Genomic DNA, 19,071 nt, shown 5'->3' with positions numbered 1-19,071 from the left:
GAGGGCAGAAAAGGGACCTGCTAACGCTCTTCAGATATGTTAACTGCTATTTAGAGGATGGTGATCAGTTGTTCTCCATGACCAGTGAAAGTAGGACAAAAGTAATGAGCTTAATCTGCAGTCAAGGAGGTTTACATTCGGGGTAGTTAAGCTTGGGAACAGGCTTCCAAGGGAGGTTGTGGAATCCCCATCACTGGAGGTTAATAACAGGTTGGACATACCCCTGTCAGGGGTGGTCTAGGTTTACTTGATGACTTCTCGAGGTCCCTTCCAGCCCTACATTTCTAAGATTCTGTATTGGAAAAGGAGCATCACTGGCAAAGACCAGCCTAAGTCCCTCCTCTCATCACTGATACTTATTAGGATGTGGTGCTAAGACTCCCTGCGAGTGCGCCATGTGACAAATGAAGCCTATCTAGATCATATTGGCATGTGAATAATCACACAGAATTACATATCTCCTTTTTAATACTGAGACTGTAAACTCTACAGAGTAGGGCCCATTTATTCTGTGTTGGCATAGTGCTGATTTACAATGAACCTCAATCTGAGATCTGAGGGAATGCTATCCTGCAATGCAGATCTATTGTTTAAATAAATTTGTTAGTCTCTAAGGTGCCACAAGTACTCCTTTTCTGTTTTCTAGTAAGTTACCTTCACTTTCCTGCTCTCTGACAGAAGAATGAGATGAGCAGTTCCCATCATTTCCTCCTCTCTGAATTGCTTTCAGAGAGACTTCCTTTAAAGTGCTGTGCTATGCAGATATGTTGGATATTTCCTTTTGAAGAATGATTCTCTTCTGCCAGCAAATGAGGAACTACTTAGATATTCATGCTTAAGAACCTTGTGAATGACTGTAATGTACTGCAGGCTTTGTATTCAGCTGGAAAATGTTTATTATGGAAGGGCTTATAGAGGATATCAAATGGCTCTTCTCAGATGGGAGGAATTAATTCTAGCATAAGTGAACAGCCTTTTAAATAAGGTGAACTGGTAGGTTGTTTTCATGGATTGGCCCATAGAAGTTGATTTGGTAAATTGTTTTATTAAATTATTGACCATTGAATGTGTTTAAAAATTAAACCAGAGCTCTTGCTGTAACTAGAGGCACCAGATAGCTTAGCTGGAAGCACCACGCTAGAAATGCCAATGACCCAAGTCTTGTCTTGTTAGTGTTTTTGTGGCCTTTAATTACCATGGTATCCAAGCACCTCAAACAATGAATTAATCACTCAGATCCTGTGGTGATGGGCATGGTACAAAAATCTAAATAGCACAGTAACCCCCCTTTCCCCCCATGAAGTAGGGAAATAGTCTCCTCATGTCCCAGATGGGGAAATTGAGGCACAGAAAGACATAGTGATCTCCCCAAGATGATGCAGTCATTGGCAGAGCTGGGACTTAAAACCCGGGCCTCCTGATTCACTCCTTTACTTCAACAACCATATATAACAATTTTCATCTCTGAAATGTTTGTAGTAATAAATCTGTCACATCAAGAAACTGACTCAGTGAGTTTCTGTTCACTAATTTAGGGAACATGAGCGAATAGCCAGTTAATACTCTTTAAGGGTATAAAAGAAAGCAACCACTGAAAAATGGTGGAACTATCCTTATTCTCGTGTGTGCTTTTAGTCCAAGAAAACCTTCTCTCTCCTGCTGTTCTTCACTAGCAAACTTCCTGGTGCTGCTTCGCTTCCTGTATTGAAAGCTGATGCGGAAATGCCAGTTTAGGAAATGCAACTGATGATAGAAAATACAACTGATGTCAAAGCAACGACTCTCACAACATTTTAAGCTTTCCTTTGTGTGCCTCATTCTGGGCGATTGTCCCATGTCTCAATGTGTCTCATGTCTGGGTTTTAGCAGGCTAGATCCTGTGACCAAACTGGAAGCTACTTAACTTGCCCCACATCTGATTTCATCCCACACAGAAGAGACTCCCCACCCTGCACTGGAATGAGTTGGCCAGTTCACTCTGGAGCATAGTCTGACCTTTTGCTTTCCATGCGTTTTGCAATACCAAGCAGGATTATTAGACCAGTAGTTTTGCAATTTGCAAAGGATTACAGTGCTCTACGACTGCTGTGGAATGCATGTGTGTCCCCCCCCCCCCCCCCAATAGTTCTCCCAATTTCAGAATTTGTTTTCTGTAGCTTTTTAATTTGTTTCACTGGTATTTTCTGTGGGTAACCCCTGTTTATACCTGATACTTGAGCTTTCCAGACTAGTACCAAATGATTTTCTAAAATTCACTGTGGAATTTTTTCCCCAATAAAAATGCAAACCAAACTAGAGGTGGGTGGGTTATTTTGAGGTAATCTGATTTGCTTTGAGCATCTGTGTCTCAAAGTTGTGGGTGTGTGTTTTTGTTTTATTTTTTGTTGGTGTCCATGCTCTGTTGGAGTGGAGAACTTGGGATTAGTGCTAACGTCCACGCTGGCCCCGCTGTGTGCATCTGCCACCCCCATTTTATTTCCAAAATCTGTTTGAATCACATCTCATTCTGGCTGACTGTGGACTTGACTTTGACAGCTTGCTTCAGTATTGCGAGCAGAATCTGACAATCCTTAATCAATCCTTCCAAAAAAGCAAACAATAGAACGTTGAAGCAATTTGCTGTTATGCTGCCATCTGTTGGTAGGCCGTTATAGTTTTTGTTACATGTAGGTCAGATTTGGTTGAGAAATGAAAAACACCGATGAATCACAGAAACCACCTTTATTAAATGTCCCGTCCCGCCTCCTCACTTAAAATTTCAAAGAGACATGATCTTTAGTGTTTGGGATTTCATGATCTCTGCTGTTTCCTCCTTCAGACTGAGTTCTTCAGCTGCCTGGAGACATCTTGCCACACCTCTAGCACACAAATGTGGTGCTGCGGATTGGAAGTGGAGTAAATCGGCAGCTCTTTGTGTAGACGCTTACACAGTACCGACCTGCACCTCTCTAACCTCCACCAGCACCGAACTGCACTCCCCGTATAACCGACCACAGAAATCAGACCTTGAATTTTAACATAGAAGCCACTGTGAACATTCGTAATCCAAGTATAGCCACCTCTATTAAAACTAGGGAACCCCCATCCTAAAATGGCTGCCTGTTCTTCCCAACAAGAACAAATGCAGTAAGGAAATGGATCAGTTTATTCAGATGCAGTTTGAGATGCAAGAGAATTTATTTGAATCAGCTTATTTAGGAGTGTGTCTAAAATGAGGTGTCTCCTTGGACATGGAAATGTGGGAGATGTGGATTCAAAATATTGCTGGCCAAATTGTGTGCCCCCAAGACACTGATCTACAGAGGTATGTTCCAAGCAGCCTAGTCATTGCACAGACTTATTTGGGACCATGAATGAGTCCCTCGCTTTCTTACCTTCCAGCCCAGATCAAGAGGGGTGAATTTGGACTTCTGTTAATGGTACAGTACACACGGAATGACTGGTGTGTCCTTTAAAGTTGATGGCCCTTCAGTAATCATTTTTACCTACCCCTTTGCAGGTATGGCAGATCCCAGAGAATGGACTCACCCTCTCCTTGACGGAGCCTGTGGTAGTTTTAGAAGGCCATTCAAAAAGAGTTGGCATCGTTGCTTGGCATCCAACTGCACGCAATGTGCTGCTCAGTGCAGGTATGATGTGTAAGCATTGCGGGGGGAATGAATGACTCTCGCCTACGTTTTGTTCGTACACCAGGTAATCGGAGGGGAATTGATGACCTTTCCCTGTTACCATTTGCCTGAGTTCCTTTGGTTTCTAGGACTGGGTCACTCACGATACTGTTTTTGTATTACCATAAGGCCTGGGAGCCCAGTCATGGACCCCATTGTGCTAGGTGCTGTATAAACAGAATAATACTTCCCCCCCCCCCCCCCCCGCAAATGCAGGGGGTTACCATCTTATCCCACTCTGTGCTGAGTGCGTGCCATCTCTGATTTGCAGATATGAGACCTAGGAAATTGTCTGCAGGAAACGGTTGTATTTAAACCATTCCAGACTTTATTGATAAGCAAGTATAATGACCATTTCAGGTTCAGCTATCAAACAATTCAGCCACTACCCCCGCCTTCCCCCCCCACCACACACACACAGACACACACACACACACAGACACACTTGCTTTTAACAAAAGTGTAAATGTTTCTCTTTTCCAGGTCTGTTTCTCATATACAAACAGAAAATAACAAATGGGGGTGGTGTTCTCTTACTGATAATCCAGGGTATCAAAGCAAAGGTGTCAAAGATTATAACCTACATATTACAGGCCTCCTCCATCTGTCCACTTCCATCTTTGGCCCTGCCCACTTTAGCAGAAGTTTGCAACAGTGTTGGCAACAATTTTCAAATACTGTTAGGCTTGATGTGGTTTGTTTTCACACTCAGTGCAATGTACAACTATATGTGAATAAACTATGATGGAAACCTGGTAGGGGACTGGATCTGCAACTCGGGTGTCTGCTAGCAGGGATACCCAGGAAAGCACGCACCTCTGCATGCTGGTGAGAACAGTATTGAAAACCAGCTGTAGCTAGCTACAGTGAGATCATGTAAGGTTCTGGCAGGACCCTGCTTCAGATGTGTCGCTGCTGTGGTTTTGTTCCCGTGTGGACAGCACCTAGGGTGGGGTAATCGATTATTTTTTTGTCACGGTCCAAATTTCTTGGTTAAGGTATAGTCGAGGTCCAGACCCCTACCCAGGTCCCCTCCCCTCACCCCTGATTGCCACCAGCTCCCTGCCCGGAGCGCAGAGTGACCTTATTTCCCTAAACTGAAAACAGGATACAGGGGGCTGGCCTGAGCCACCTGGTGTTGCCGCTTCCTCCCCTCCCCCCAACATTCCCCCGTGTCCCCAGCTGAGCCAAGTGGCAGAGATGGGGGCAGGTGGAAGGGGAATGGGTATGGGCTGGGATCTGGGCAGCAAAGCAAGGTGTGAATTTTGAGCTCGAAGCCAGGAGGTGAAGCTATTGGACTACGATCCAGCTAGCGGTGAAATGCCCCTTTGGAGGCTGGGATAACCGAGGGGCAGGAAGTGGGAGGGACAAAGGAAACTCCAGAGAGCAGACCTGGGGAGGGGTCGGGAGGCCAGGATGTGGCCGTAGTGGGTGACTGGAGGCAGACTGGGAAGGGAAAGAGGCTGGTTGGGGGGCGAGGGGGGCTGGAGAGGGCTCTGGGGACTGGCCCTGAAGGACGGGGTGGGGAGGAGATAAGGCTGGGGTGGGGGGCTCCGGGGAGCACCCGGGTGTGTGTGGGGGGTGTGTGTGCGCTGCGCTTGGTGCCCTGGTACCAGCGGATGCTGCAGGATCCCTTCAGGCACTTACCAGCTGGGTTGCCAGGTAGGGCCCGAGGCCCATAAGTTGCAACTCCATGGCCCAGCCAACCCCGCCATCTCCAGGAAGAGCAGAGAAGGATTTGAATTGGGGCCCAGACAGTGCTGCCCTCTGCTTGGGCTGCAGAATGAGCGTGTTACACTCCATCGCTTCCTGATTGGAGGGGCAGGGCATAGTGGAGAGACATTAGGCTGCCCATGGGGGTGCAGACATCCCTTCCTAAATGTCGCCACTCAGCCCCACCCCTCCCCCCAAGCTCCATCCCTGCGCTGCCAGTGGGGCTGAGGCTGCACAAGCAACCGCCCAGGGGAACACTCTGCCCCGCAGCCGAGGCCAGCCACCAGCCCCCTGCTGGGGGACCCTGCGCTGGGGAGTGGACACGGCTCCACACGGTTCCAGCGTTGGCTCAGGTTCAGCCTGCGCAGTCGGCTGAAAAGCGTCTGGTGGACGGGATTTGGCCCACGGTCCACCTATTGACTACCCTGGGCCAAAGGCCTTGTCTGCACGAGAATTGTACTGGTGTTGTGAAATCTGCAGCCCTGTTGGGAAGATGCTTATTTTGGTTTAAGGATGCCATATCAATTTAGCTGAATGGATATAACTTTCCCATGTAGACAAAGCTGAAATCCCTATATGAGACTAGCCAAACAGTCTTGCATGTACATCTGAATGGTACCTGCATGTGTTTGGAGAGTCTTTTCACAAACTCCTATTTTCAGTACTTAATGTCCCCTTTATTTGCGCAATCCATCCAATGGGATTCTCTTAAGCTCTGTTACAATTACATTCTTTGACAGGCATGCCTAAGAAAACAAGATGAAGAAATATTTTTGTGGTCCAAGTCAATGTCAGTAAAAGTGGCATGAGGACTTTATTGCATAGCCTGAAACTTGTGCGAAACTTGGCTAGGTTAGTTTTGAGCCTAGTAATGGAAACTAACGGAGTTTCACTGGAATCTTTTTCTGGGTCATCAGATCCTCTGTGTCCTCTCTGCATAGGCAGATGTCTTCTGAGACTTCGGTTTGGTTTCAAACTTGTCTCATAACCAAAGGTTTGACTGACCACATTGTTGGCCTGCTCAGGCCATGACCGGCTGAGTCTGCCCACAGCATTGCTTGTGCTGGGGCCCTGTTGAGACAGCTTGTGCCTGGTGGAGCTCTGTGTTCCCCAGTGTCAGAAACTGGGACCCAGCTTTGAACACACGAGCCGTGCCTTTTTGTTTCGGAAGGAGGCTGTCGGAGGCTGAAGGGAATCAGGGAGATTGATGGTTCTGTTTTGCAGGTCAGAGGCCTGGAACACAGTCCAGACCGTTCATACCAGGTCTTAAAATATTGCTTTAGTCACCTGCCTGGGTGTTGATCTTAGTCTCCCAACATGGGCCTAAAGCCCAAGTATTCCTACACAAAATGCATGGGGAGATCAGCAGCTGAGGCCAGGGCGCTCTCCCTCTCGCATGTGCCTTTCAACCGCACCTGAACCTCCTCAGCCTTCATCTTCAGCACCCTCTCTGTCAGAGACCTCTCCTCCTCTTCCACGGCCCTCTCGCGCCGCTCCACGGCCCTCTCGCGCCGCTCCACGGCCCTTGCCCTGCGTTCCACGGCCTTCTCCCTCTTCTCCACTTCCCTCTCCCGCTGGCTGGCACGCAGAGCCAGCGCCCCCATCTGCTCCATGAGCCGAGCCCATTCCCCCTCTGCAGCCGGCTGGTGCTGCACCACAGGCAGGTGCGCCACTGGGCATTGGTTGACCTGCCTGTGCCCGCTCTTCTCCAGCTCCTCTCTGTGCATGCTCCGCAGGTGTTTCCACAGAGCGGTGGTCCCAACGTTGAGCCCTGGACCACGGCTGACCTGTCGGCCGCACAGCCTGCAGGCAGCATATTGGCTGGGGTGGTGACCAGTCCGGGGTGGGGCAATGTGGAAGTACTCCCACACCTCAGAAAATCTCACTCCTCTGCCATGGTGTGTGTGGGTGGGCACTGCACCTCTTCGCCCTCCTGTGTTACCAACCTCTTCCTCTATCCTCACAACCACCTCCTCCTCTTCCTGCTTCATCCCCTCTCGAAGTTCAGTACACAAAGAAGTCCAAAGTGCGACCAATGTGCTAAAACCCCTGCACCCCAAGTGTGAAACCTCTTAAACCTCAGAATGCCTCAAAGAAACAAATGCATCAAATGTGACCAGTTCACTCCAGGACCTTCTCTCTTCTCCTTATTCCTCCCATAGAGAGAGGGAGTGATTCCGTCTCTCTTATGTGACCGTTGTCTCCTGAGTAGCTAAGTTCCTGTTCAGTGCCACCCACTTGTCCCCTCTCCCCCTGTTGGATGAAACCCCTCTCACCCATAGGTGATGCAGCAAAGCTGAGCAAAAGTCACTTAGTTGTGTCTCGAGTTTTGGATTTGAATGAAACTAAAGCTTGGAGGGTCCAAAACTGTGTGAACTGAAGTTGCTGCAATAACCAAATCTCTGCGGGCTAGAATGGCAGAGTCTTTTAAGCTTTTTTTTCCTCCTCAAGAAAATCTCGGCACTTACCTAGTGCTTTTCATCCACGCCCTTCACAAATGTGAGCTAGTCCTCATGACACCCCAGTGAGGTAGGTCACGTGTCGATACTTAGCCAGTTTGCAAGGCCTCTCAGTGCTTTGGTGACACAGCTGGGGTTACACGTTAGAAATTGCTGGCTCCCAGTCCTTTGCTTGCCAGGCCACACGACTCCCACAAAGCATATTCCAAACCAGTGTGCAAAATCCTCCGCACTTTGGTTACTTACACCGGTCTCTTATTCTGGAACCCAGGCTCTCTGTGCGATTGCTCCTGGCACGGCGCAGTCTGCAGCGGTACAGTCACAGAGTGGGCAGGATGATTCCTCTTTCCTTTTAATGAAAGCAACCAAAGCCCACGTGTAACAGTTCATGATATAGCCATGGCCGCGTGTCTGTCTCTGCCCAGCTGGGGGCCCCCTCCCTAGTCCCTTGGGTTGCTGTAATCCGGAGCCCCAGGAGTTCTCAGTCAGCACCCGGTGCTCTGAGTCAGTCTGTACCTTCCCCTGGTAGCCAGTACCAGCCGTGGGTCTCTCCCATTATCTTCCCACGGCACCTTTCTCTGCCCTACCAAGCCCGGGCTGCGCCGGGCCGCTTTGCTTCCCTTCCCGCTGCTCCAACTTCTCATCAGCTGAGACACAAACTCCAGGCAGGCTGTACAGTCATGGAGGCACAGACCCCTCTCTGCAGGCTTGGGGAGCAGGAGGTGGAGCCAGGGGTTCCTTTTCTGGCACGCTCTTTGCCTTGGCGAAACTCGGCTTTCTGCAGGTGGGGCGTGGGGAGCCTTGGTGCCCAGATCCTTGAGGATTCGCTGGCTCCCAGGCTGGCTTCAGCCACTATTTTCCCTCTCCTCTGCTGCTTCCTCCCCCAGTTACTTCTTAGTGTGTGATCAGACCAGGAAGTGCTGGCCGACTCCTATGTCAATCATTCTCTGCACTGGAGAAATTTTAAAGAGACAGGATCCCAGGAGATCTGATGCATTGCTAGAAGCAGCTGCGAGTCCCAGGGACCGGATTTTTCCTTCACTGGATGGCTGCTCTAGCCCAGTGTTATGCCTTTCAGTGTGGCATGCGGAGCAGTGCAACCGGCATTTCCAGCTGTTCAGGCTGGACTGGAGACCAGCTAGCAGGGAGGATATTAGTGTGACCATGTATTTGGTGATGAAACAAATCTGGGACCTATTTTGGGTGGCTCCAGAAGAACAGGGTGGGAGCTGGGTGGATTTTGATAGCTGGGCAGGGGGCATGTATATCTCGAAGGCGGGAACAGGGAGAGTGTGGCTGTTGGGTCCAGGGTTGTATGTCTTGCTTGGGTTCGGGGGTTGGGAATGCATATCAGTGAGGGAGAGGATGGTTTCTGAAGGTGCCTGTCTTAACTTCTCCCCTTACTGAGCTTTGCCCAGGTGCCATATTTGAGGTGTTCAGGACATTCTGGGCTTGATTTGCTGCCCACATACTGATTCGTAGTGCAATGCCACACTGGGAATTAGGGGGCACAGTTGGGATATCCGGGGTCCGTAGTGCTTGAAAAGGGAGTGGCTAGCTGAGCCTGGAAAGGGCTCTGTTGTTCTAGCCATGCAGTGTTTATAGTAGAGGAAGGGTGCTGCGGGAGGAGGCAGAATGCCAGGCCAGGAGGAGGTGGGGAGAGCAGGATGAGCACAGGGCAGACAGGCTGGGAGGGCACAGATTAATTAGAACCAGGTGGGAATCTAGCTTTCAGAACACTACATCCACCCCCACTAAACCTGGGATCTGGCCACTGGATGGCAGACACGTTTGTGTCCGGGTGTGAGGCTTATGAAGTGCTTTGAAGATAGCAAGTATGAAAAATCAGGACCGAGTGTCGGGGGTAATAGCCACCTATATAACAAAAATCCCCAAATATTGGGACTGTCCCAATAAAATCAGGACATCTGGTCACCCTATTTGAAGACAAGTGCTGTGTTTGTGCTGAGTATTATTGCCTGTGTGGAACGGCTTTGTGGTGCGAAAGTCTCCATTCTTGCTAGCCCCTTACTGCTAACCTGGGCCGTATGGAAACTGGGAATGGGGCGGGATAAAAAGCTGTCCCAGCAGAGGCGGGGGAGGGATCTTGGAGAGCCTTTGGGGCTGTTCTCTTTATCCAAGTGTGGTGGCTGAAGGTCTGGCACAGGAAGGGAAGAACAGAGCACAATAATCCAAGTGGCAGATAAAATACCAAGAAGTGGCTTTTTACTTCCTGTGTCTAAGAAGGGGAAAGTTTCCATGCCTGGGTGTTAGAGGCAGCCGTGACCCTGCTGGAACCATGCAACAAGCCAGCTGAGCTAAGCATAAATCTGACCACAGCAGAAAGCAAACCCTGCCAGCCTTTCGCCCAGTCAGCCTGTATAGTCATCGTTGCAGCAAACGGAAGTGTCCTCCAGCCTGACACCAACTTCTCAATAGCCACCTTCTGCGCCCAGGTTACCCAGGAAGTCTTCAAATTCTGCTCATTAATTTGTATCAAATGTTCATCCCCAGTCCACTAATAATCTACAGGAAGGGTTCTGTGTGAATTCTCCTGAAAGCTGCTTACACCTGTGAATCCTTCCTGTTTTGTTCTTGCATTGCAAGAACTGGGAACAGATTGTACAATGCTCCTTATCAGGCACCTGCCTGGAGGCACTAAGACATTGTACCTTCTGTTCCTGGCCTCTGCAGGACATCCTTAATGCCACTGACCTTGAGAAATGTTCTTCATCCCAAACACAAAGCTTATGGGCATCTTTAAACATGCCCAGGTGGTGATTCCTGGAGGGTTCAGGTGGCTCTAACCTGCTTTGCAGCTTTGATTTAAATACCCCCTTAAAATGGAAGCTGACCTTCCGCATATTCTACCCATGGCATGGCTACACAGATTGATACTGACTGTGCATCTGCAAACCATATGAAGTGTGTGTGTGGGGGGGGGGGTGTGTCTCTTTTTACTCTGGAGAATCTGCTTTTGTTGCTAGCATCGTAGGGTCTTGGTCTGTTACTAGGGTTCCTCGTCTCGTAATGATGGAAGCAGAACATCAAGTTTTTTCCTCTTCCTGAGAATAGAACTGGCTGCCCTTAGAACTATCCTTTGTTTTAAACCCCTCTGAAAACCATCCTGTGTGCTCTGTATGTGGGTTGGCTCTAAGGTCTGGTTACTGTTCTCCTTTAGGTTGTGATAATATAGTCATCATCTGGAATGTGGGAACAGGTGAAGCCCTTATAAATCTGGATGACATGCATCTGGACATGATTTACAATGTGAGCTGGAATCGCAACGGCAGCCTGATTTGTACAGCTTCTAAAGACAAAAAAGTCCGAGTGATTGACCCTAGGAAACAAGAAATCGTTGCTGTGAGTATGCTAAAATCAGTGGAGTGTCAGTGCAACAGATGCTTAGCAAAAGCATGTAGACAAACTCAACCTCTGTGTTTTAACGGAGTGAGACATTTGCAAAGCTGGTGAAATGTTACAGGAAGGGTAGCAGTGCTGAGGTACTCCACCTAATTTTATTGGCATTTGTGCTTGAATTATCAACATTTTTGGGCCCAGTTTTTCAATCTGCACAAGGGTAATGTCACACATAATTTTCAGGCACAATTACAGTACCACAATAATGTGTGCAAAATTGGGTACCTGTAGATACAGAGGGAGGGTTGGTGGCATAGCTGTCTATTTTCATGTGCTGTAGCTTGCTGAAACATCAGTTTGTTTTAATCTTGCTTTTAGTATATGTGATTCTGCATGGTAGGCGTAGCTGAAAGAAACCAACTGAACGGATGCCGCTTCTCTTGTACATTAGTAATTATTTTTTCACCCGGAGCTTTGGGCAAGGACCTGGTGGCTGTATCCCATCTGGTCAGCTTCCTGGGGCAGTGGTTCCATGCAACTCGACAAATAGAATTTGGGTTAATTCATCATGAGTCCGGATTTCTGTTTAGTGCTGAATCTTGTTCTCTGAAAATCCATTTCAGGAGAAGGAGAGGGCCCACGAGGGAGCACGGCCTATAAGAGCAATATTCCTCTCCGATGGCAATGTCTTTACCACCGGCTTCAGCCGCATGAGTGAACGGCAGCTCGCCCTGTGGAATCCTGTATGTGCCCATCCAGCTTGTCCTTTGTTATAATGCTGTCATAAGTTACTGGCCAAGACAGCCTGCTAATTACTGCAACACTTTACGTTTTATTACTGAGATTATATTCCCCTTCTCAGCTCTCTCATCCTGCCCCTACATGTCACAGCTGAGCACAGCGCCAACCTGTTTAGGCCCCAAATTGTATCTGTAAAGGAAATTTACTCTCGTATAACCTCCTTGGAGGAAGTCTCCTGTGTCTTCCCAAGAACAGTGAAGACGTAACAGCAGCTAAATGTTCAAAGCTGCATTTATTATTGAACAGATCAGAAAATATATGCAAAGGAGTGATGTCGTAGAACAAGCTAGCTGAGCCAAACGTAAATCTGACCAAAGCAAAAAGCAGATCCTGCAGGCCTTCCGAGAGGGCCAGTTCCATCCAAAATCTTTCATGTGCCAATGTAGTGTGGTACCTAACGGTGACGTGGTCTGTTTCTGCGCCTGTGCAATAGACTTAGTACCATGATTGTGTGTCTAATCTCTTCCTTAACTTTGCGTGTGTTTGTGGGGGCCTGTTAAAAACAACTTTTGATGGAAGGTCCTCAGAAAACCAGGATACTCTCAAACAATGACCGCATGTGCTACAACGTCAGGCACTTCAGAGTAGTGAAATTGCTGTTGGTCATTCCCCTAAACAGTAGGAATCTCAAAGGATTTAGCTAATGAATTTACTGGGGATTTCTGTTCTCTAATGATCTGATACAAATCTCATTTGCAGAAAAATATGGAAGAGCCAATAGCCCTGCACGAAATGGACACCAGCAATGGGGTGCTGCTTCCATTCTATGACCCAGACACCAATATCATTTACCTGTGTGGCAAGGTAAAGAGCAACTTCCAAGAGGAGTGAAGTGGTTGCAGCCGTTTGCTTGTGGTGCTGGTGACTGGGTGCTGCTGGTGAAGGGCGTTCCGTTCAGCTGGAGCGCACAAGGTCCTTCACTGTGTGCAGAAGCGTTTCTTAAAAACCACGGGTTGGAAAGTTAAACAAAATGTTGCACCTCGGCAGTTGTCAAGGCTGCAGATGAACCTGCAAGGATCTGGGACTTGGAGTGATTATTCCAACTCCATAAGCCTTTACCACAGTCCCATGGAGCCTAAAATATGATTGAGGGATGCTCACCTAGCCTTGTTTTTATTTTGGCAGGGTTTACTTAGGCCAGACAAAGCTGTACGGGAAGAATATAAGTTAAACTTGCCTCACAGCCAGACTCACCCCTTTGGATGGTGACCCAGGTGACCCCTGGCATTAATATAGGATGAAGGCACCCACAGCTGGTACCTTCACTGCCCTTTCAGACACCTGAATGTGCAGAGAGCCAGCTTTGTTTTATGGGCCAGTTACTGGAGTTGTGCATGTTGCTTCTGAAAGTGATTTACTGTTGGTGTTACGTGCTCTAAAGTGCCCACTGCTGCTCCAGTTTTCCTGCCAACACGCAGCTTAAAGATAAGCAAGGTAAACGAGCAATTGCCGAGAAGGATCCATACAAGCAGATGGAAGAACATTTTCATAATAAGCAGCTAACAAGAGAGACTCATTTTCCATTCTTACTACCTCTTCTGCTGCTTTAGAGAGACAGCTAGAATCCCCTGGAACTCATGAGGAGTAATTGTTTTCTAGCCCTCCTGTCCGATATCTCCAGACCACCGACCCATTTTTATTAGTCTGTACTTTCAGCCAGACTCAAACATGTGCCAGATGCTTCCTTGTCAATGCTGCATGTTATAAATGGCATGCTTTTGCACATCCTTTTCAATGAAATACTTGTTACAAGAAGATGACTCCCATATTATATAGTTAAATACCTGGCACTTTCAAAGTGCTGTGCAAACAATCATCCCCTTCTACATGCTTGCAGGGAAGGCAAGAGTTATCCCCAGTCTGCTGATGAGGAAACTGAGGCAGGGAGGTTAATTCTTACTTGCCCAAAGCTACAGAGGGTGGTAGAGATGGAACTGGACCATGGAAGTTCCTGGTGTTCAGTCCTGTGCTGAGATTACAACACCACTTAGATTTCTAAATCCAGACCGTATCCCTCACTTGTGAGAGCCTGTTGAGATAATGAACCTTGATTACACTGGACATCTGTTTTATGATCGCCATGCTAATAGGTCTATCTGAATGCAGCAGCAGACTGATCGTGACTGAGCTGGCTGAGATGAGGCCATTAGCCTGATGATCAGTGAAAGTTTCAGCTGGAGAAAATTAACTATAAAACGTACATTACTCTTGGGGCAATTGTTTCTGATGCTCCTCTCCTTTTTATGTGATGCTTTTTGAAGGTCAGATTGTTATGAGAGATTCCCTTTGCCTCCCATGTAATGGAAACACCACTGGTCCCTGCAGTTAACCCCTCCATTGTTGCCTCACCTACCTGGTACATTGTGGCTGCCCGCATCTCCAGCACTGCCTCATTCACGTCCACTTTGGACTGCTGACGTTCCAGGGCAGCACTGTGTTCCTAGTATTGCCATTGTGTTTGACGGCTGCATAGAGGCAGCCAGTGGGCTGGAGGCTGCTTGTGCATTGGCATGATGCATTTCTTCTCTCTTCAGAGAGGGGGATCGATAGCAGACTTCAGCCTGCTTTTTGTGTAAAGGACATGGTGCCTCATTAGGAAGGGAGCCCCCTCCCCACATGCTAAGCACAGTATCCCATAGCCAAGAGGGGATCCCAGGGCCATGGAATCGTCACAGTCCCTTTTATTCGCCTTCTTTTTTTGTTCCCTGTAGGGTGACAGCAGCATTCGCTACTTTGAGATCACCGATGAATCCCCGTATGTCCACTACCTCAACACCTTCAGCAGCAAAGAACCGCAGAGAGGGATGGGGTTCATGCCAAAGAGGGGCCTGGATGTGAACAAGTGTGAAATAGCCAGGTAACTAGAAATGCTGAGTGGCTGGCATGTGGATGTGAGCAACGCAGCTAATTTGAATTCCTGCTTTTGGTACATGTCCTGGGCCGCGCTGGCCAGGTTCATTTAGTACAAAGCAAAACAACCTCACACAAGCAAGAGGTGCATTTGGTACGAGAACTGATAGTTGAGAGCACTTAAAAGCTCAATTTGATGTGTGGTCTGACACAGTGACACAAATAATGACTGACTTAGAGACCCCTCATTTGAGAGCAAGCGAGAGAGGAGTTCCATGTTCCAGCAGGATTTCTGTAGTACCCTTCGCTCCCAGTGACAAGTACTAATACGTCTGCTAGGGATAATACGATCTGAACTGAAAATGGGTCAGTGTTTCGGCTGAGACCGTAACAGACTGATGAACAGTATCTGACACAGCAAGCTGCTGGAATCAGTCTTGCTAAAACCAAGTGTGTTCCATCTAGGCATTTCTGATCTATATTGGGTCGGACATAAGCCTGGTTTACTACAGGGTTTAATATTAAGAGGATATCTCTTTGATGGTCTAGCATTAATCTCCTTCCAGGCTGCACAATGCTGCTTCATAAACTTAGATAGAAACAATTTCGGACTCTTGGAGAACAGTACAGCAGCCCTGGCTTAACCAAAGATTGCTGACATGACTGAAAACTGCCAGCGAAAGCCAGGCCAGGTAAACATCCCACGACAAGGAAGAGGCACCCACTGTAACGGTTTAATTGGTGATTGTCTTCTAGCTCAAAATACGAGTAGAGGTGGAAGATGGGGGTGGAGATAGGCAGTGTGTAATGCAGCAGCCTGGCGACCAAAGATACAGTGCGTGTAGACTATATCTGTATAGTGCTCATCGCCATAGTCTCGGCAGCACTCCGTGACGTGCTGAGAGATCGTCAGCCCAGACTGAAGACTGTCTAAAGAATCTTGTTTCCATGTGCTGTTCTCTTCACACAGGGTGCCCTTCAGTCCACCCAGTCATTAAAGGTATAGAAGCATTGGCGCACAAAGCTGGGTAGTTTTCACCAGCCCTTAGAAAAGCCCCTTCAACTGCTGGGTGTAATGGGGGGAAATTACCCAGCTGAAACCTCTTAATCATTCTCACTTGACCACTAGTATCCATTTGGGTGAAGAGAGGAAAGAAGCCCAGCTTTCGTGTGCCACTGGCATTTGCTCCCACTAAGTTGTGCTTTTTCTTTTTGAAAGGTTCTTCAAACTTCACGAGCGGAAGTGCGAGCCCATTATCATGACTGTCCCCCGAAAGGTGAGGTGCTGCCTGCAGTTACGCGGTGGAAGTTATATAGCGCCTTCCAGCCCAAAGCATGTTACTAATCAATTCCTTCTGACTTCTAGTCTGACCTTTTCCAAGATGACCTGTATCCCGATACGGCTGGTCCAGAAGCAGCTCTGGAAGCTGAAGAGTGGTTTGAGGGGAAGAATGCTGATCCCATTCTCATTTCTTTGAAACATGGGTACATTCCAGGCAAGAACAGGGATCTCAAGGTGGTCAAAAAGAACATATTGGACAACAAGCCTGCAGCAAACAAGAAAAGCGATCTCATTAACACCCCAAAGAAAGCAGCAGACACCTCAAATATTGTGAGTAACATCTCACAGGCCATCAGGGAGTGGCACTGGAGTCTCAGGCAGGGCTGCTCTACCCTGACTCAGTAAAAAACCAAATGCCCTCGTTACACTGGGCCCATCCCTGTAGTAACAGCTTAGCTAGCTAGCATGGACGTAGGGCCCAGGTGCTACTAGGGTATGTGGTTTTCCGGACAAGAAGTAAGTCTAAGATCACTTGTAGCTATTGAAGTGGCCTGTGAACCTTTTGCACAAATGTGTGCTAGGCCTGGTGATCTGGTCACACACGTACGTGGGGGATTTACATTCCCTCAGCCCAGAGCTGCACTGGGAGGAATGGTTTTGTGCTGTTAGGCACTGGCAGTGTTTGAAATGGCTTGTGACACTAAAAGTCTGCTCCCACACTGGGAACTCGTTCCAGGGGTGGCGGCCACAGGAATCTGCCTTTCGTATGTGATTCAAAGAAAGCAGCTGGTTAACAGAGGAACTTTGGATCCTAATTCATGAGCCCATCATTTGTCTAAAACCAAACACAGCAAATCAGACCGGATAACCCTGACAGAGTGGACTGCTGAGAAGGAGGGTGTGAAATGCCCTGTGGTCTGGTGATACTGGCTGACAGGTGCTCTAATAGTGTTGGTTATAAGAGCAGATTCAGTGTATTGGGCCATTGAACTGATGGCTGTTAATAAAGGAGAACATAAACTCCATTAAAAAGCAAACCATGGCCCAGTGTACCCTTTACATTCGCATTAACTCCATTAGAAACACTGCTGTGCCATTAGCATGTTACCCTGTGTCAGAAGCTTCATGGTAGCACTCAAGAGCACATGATTCCCAGCCATCTCAGCTGGTTTATCTGTAAGAATCTCCCTTTGAAATCCCTTTGTGTTGGAACATGTTTGCTTTGGAAACCTCAAACTTGAATATGCAGAATTGCTCCTTCCAGGCCAATTTTTAATGAATTCTGGTTTTGTTTTTTGTTTGGTTCCAGCAAAACGAAGCCAAATTGGATGAGATTTTGAAAGAGCTTAAATCTATAAAAGACACAATCTCCAATCAAGATGAGCGCATTTCCAAGTTAGAACAGCAGATGGCGAAGATGACGGTTTGAGAGGAAAGGGAGCAGAACTTTAAGCTGGAGCAGGGCTGGGGAGGCACTGCCACTCAAGAAGACATTCCATTTCAGAAGTTCGTCAAGCAGCAGCGTGCAGCATTCCAATAAGAACTTTTTATTCTCCTAAATTAACTTCAGCGAAAGCCGATGATTAAAAGCCAAGCTTTTTAGTGAAAGATTTTTCTGATGTTTTAATGTGTTACATGACTTGGTCAAAATTAAGTCAAAAGCATAAGTGCTACTTTCACAATTTGTTTCCAGATGTTATGAATTTTTGAAAACAAACTATTCTGACTTTGTGTTGTGCCCAAGTCTCCTTAGGGACCAACACCACATTGTTCTTAACCTTTTTTTTTTTAAAGTTGCCACACACAAAAAAGTAGCCTTTTATTTTTCCTATTTGGCATTTTGCAGTATTTGTTTTTTAAATCTAAAGGAACAGCACTGTGTGAGTGTGTAGAGGTTGGGGTGTGGCTGTGCATGTGTGTGTTTATACTGTGTGGAGAACAAAATGAGGCTATTTTGTATAAATCTTCATCTTTGAACAATCTGATCAGTTCCATTTGCATTGTGGACAAGGCAGTTTATAGAGACCCTCCCATAAACCCATGTGAGTTGACTTTACTGCCTTTTTAACAGTGTCCCAGTCACCATCAGCACCTCGCTAAAAAACTTGGTTGTGAGTGAAGTGACTCATGTCACCACATAACTCTCTTCCCCTTCTACATTCGAGAGACTGAACCCTTGTCCTGGAGTCATGCTGTCCTCATTCCAGCACCCTGTGCTTTGGATTATTCTAACATTGTCAGAATGGGCATTTTGTTTTTTAAAGGCCAAATATTTTTACACCGCAGACATGTATTCTGTTTATCAGCTAACATAAGGTGTAAGGGTGCGCAGCGAGATAGCGAAGACGAAAGCCCAGAATTCTGATTTGCAAGCCAGCAGGACATGAGCATGTAGCCAAGTTTTCCATTATGTCTATTCCAGTCCTTTGCCTAGCTGTACGTTTTTGTGTCTGTATTAAATGCTGCAAGACCAGGCTCCTTTGCTTTGCAAAGAAGCTCTTAAATTTGTGACCTTAAACTATTTCTGCCCCCATTTTTGATTCTGAGAAGTTCCAGCCCCAATATGGCTTTCAAAGCAGCATTAGAAGCAGTTGGGTAACTTTACAATGACAGGTCTCCAGAAATAAAACCCCTCCAATACCCATTCTCCCTCTCTCTCTCTCACTCCTGGTAACCCCACCAGCTATAATAAAATCCCATCCCAGGGAACACAAGGTTTCCTGAAATATAAGTAACCTTTATCTCCAGTCCCATTGCAGTCCCAGCTTTTCTGCCCTGGTCTCAGAAACCTTTGAGATCCTCAGGTGAAAGACTCGGTGTAAGTGCATGTTAATCCAAAGCCAACATGCTGACTTGGGTGTGGGGCTCCGAGTGTCCAGTGACTGCCTCAGCCCAGTGAATGTCTGCTTACCATGAGGGTCTGTGTTATGAGAGGGAG

General features: G+C 47.4%; 2 protein-coding genes across 2 annotated transcripts in view; one reads left to right on the top strand and one right to left on the bottom strand.

The window, feature by feature from the left end:
- The window catches only part of CORO1C (coronin 1C), a 76,839-nt gene extending 58,378 nt beyond the window's left edge, over nt 1-18,461 (top strand). Inside the window, exons 4-11 of the mRNA XM_074973039.1 lie at nt 3,500-3,629; nt 11,022-11,203; nt 11,824-11,943; nt 12,701-12,805; nt 14,713-14,858; nt 16,071-16,128; nt 16,218-16,463; nt 17,443-18,461. Of these exons, the coding sequence (XP_074829140.1) occupies nt 3,500-3,629; nt 11,022-11,203; nt 11,824-11,943; nt 12,701-12,805; nt 14,713-14,858; nt 16,071-16,128; nt 16,218-16,463; nt 17,443-17,562 (1,107 nt within the window). The 3' untranslated portion in view covers nt 17,563-18,461. The remainder of the gene's footprint in view (nt 1-3,499; nt 3,630-11,021; nt 11,204-11,823; nt 11,944-12,700; nt 12,806-14,712; nt 14,859-16,070; nt 16,129-16,217; nt 16,464-17,442) is intronic.
- Nucleotides 5,172-8,741, bottom strand: ZBED2 (zinc finger BED-type containing 2). Its single transcript, XM_074973040.1, has one exon. The coding sequence runs from the start codon at nt 7,370-7,372 to the stop codon at nt 6,722-6,724; it is 651 nt and encodes a 216-aa protein (XP_074829141.1). The 5' UTR covers nt 7,373-8,741; the 3' UTR covers nt 5,172-6,721.
- Nucleotides 18,462-19,071: the final 610 nt, after the last annotated feature.

Source organism: Natator depressus, chromosome 15 (assembly GCF_965152275.1).
Source record: "Natator depressus isolate rNatDep1 chromosome 15, rNatDep2.hap1, whole genome shotgun sequence".
In the NCBI taxonomy this organism is placed as follows: Eukaryota; Metazoa; Chordata; order Testudines; family Cheloniidae; genus Natator; species Natator depressus.
Note: the sequence above shows the minus strand (reverse complement) of the source record. Positions and strands in the feature narration are given on the sequence as shown.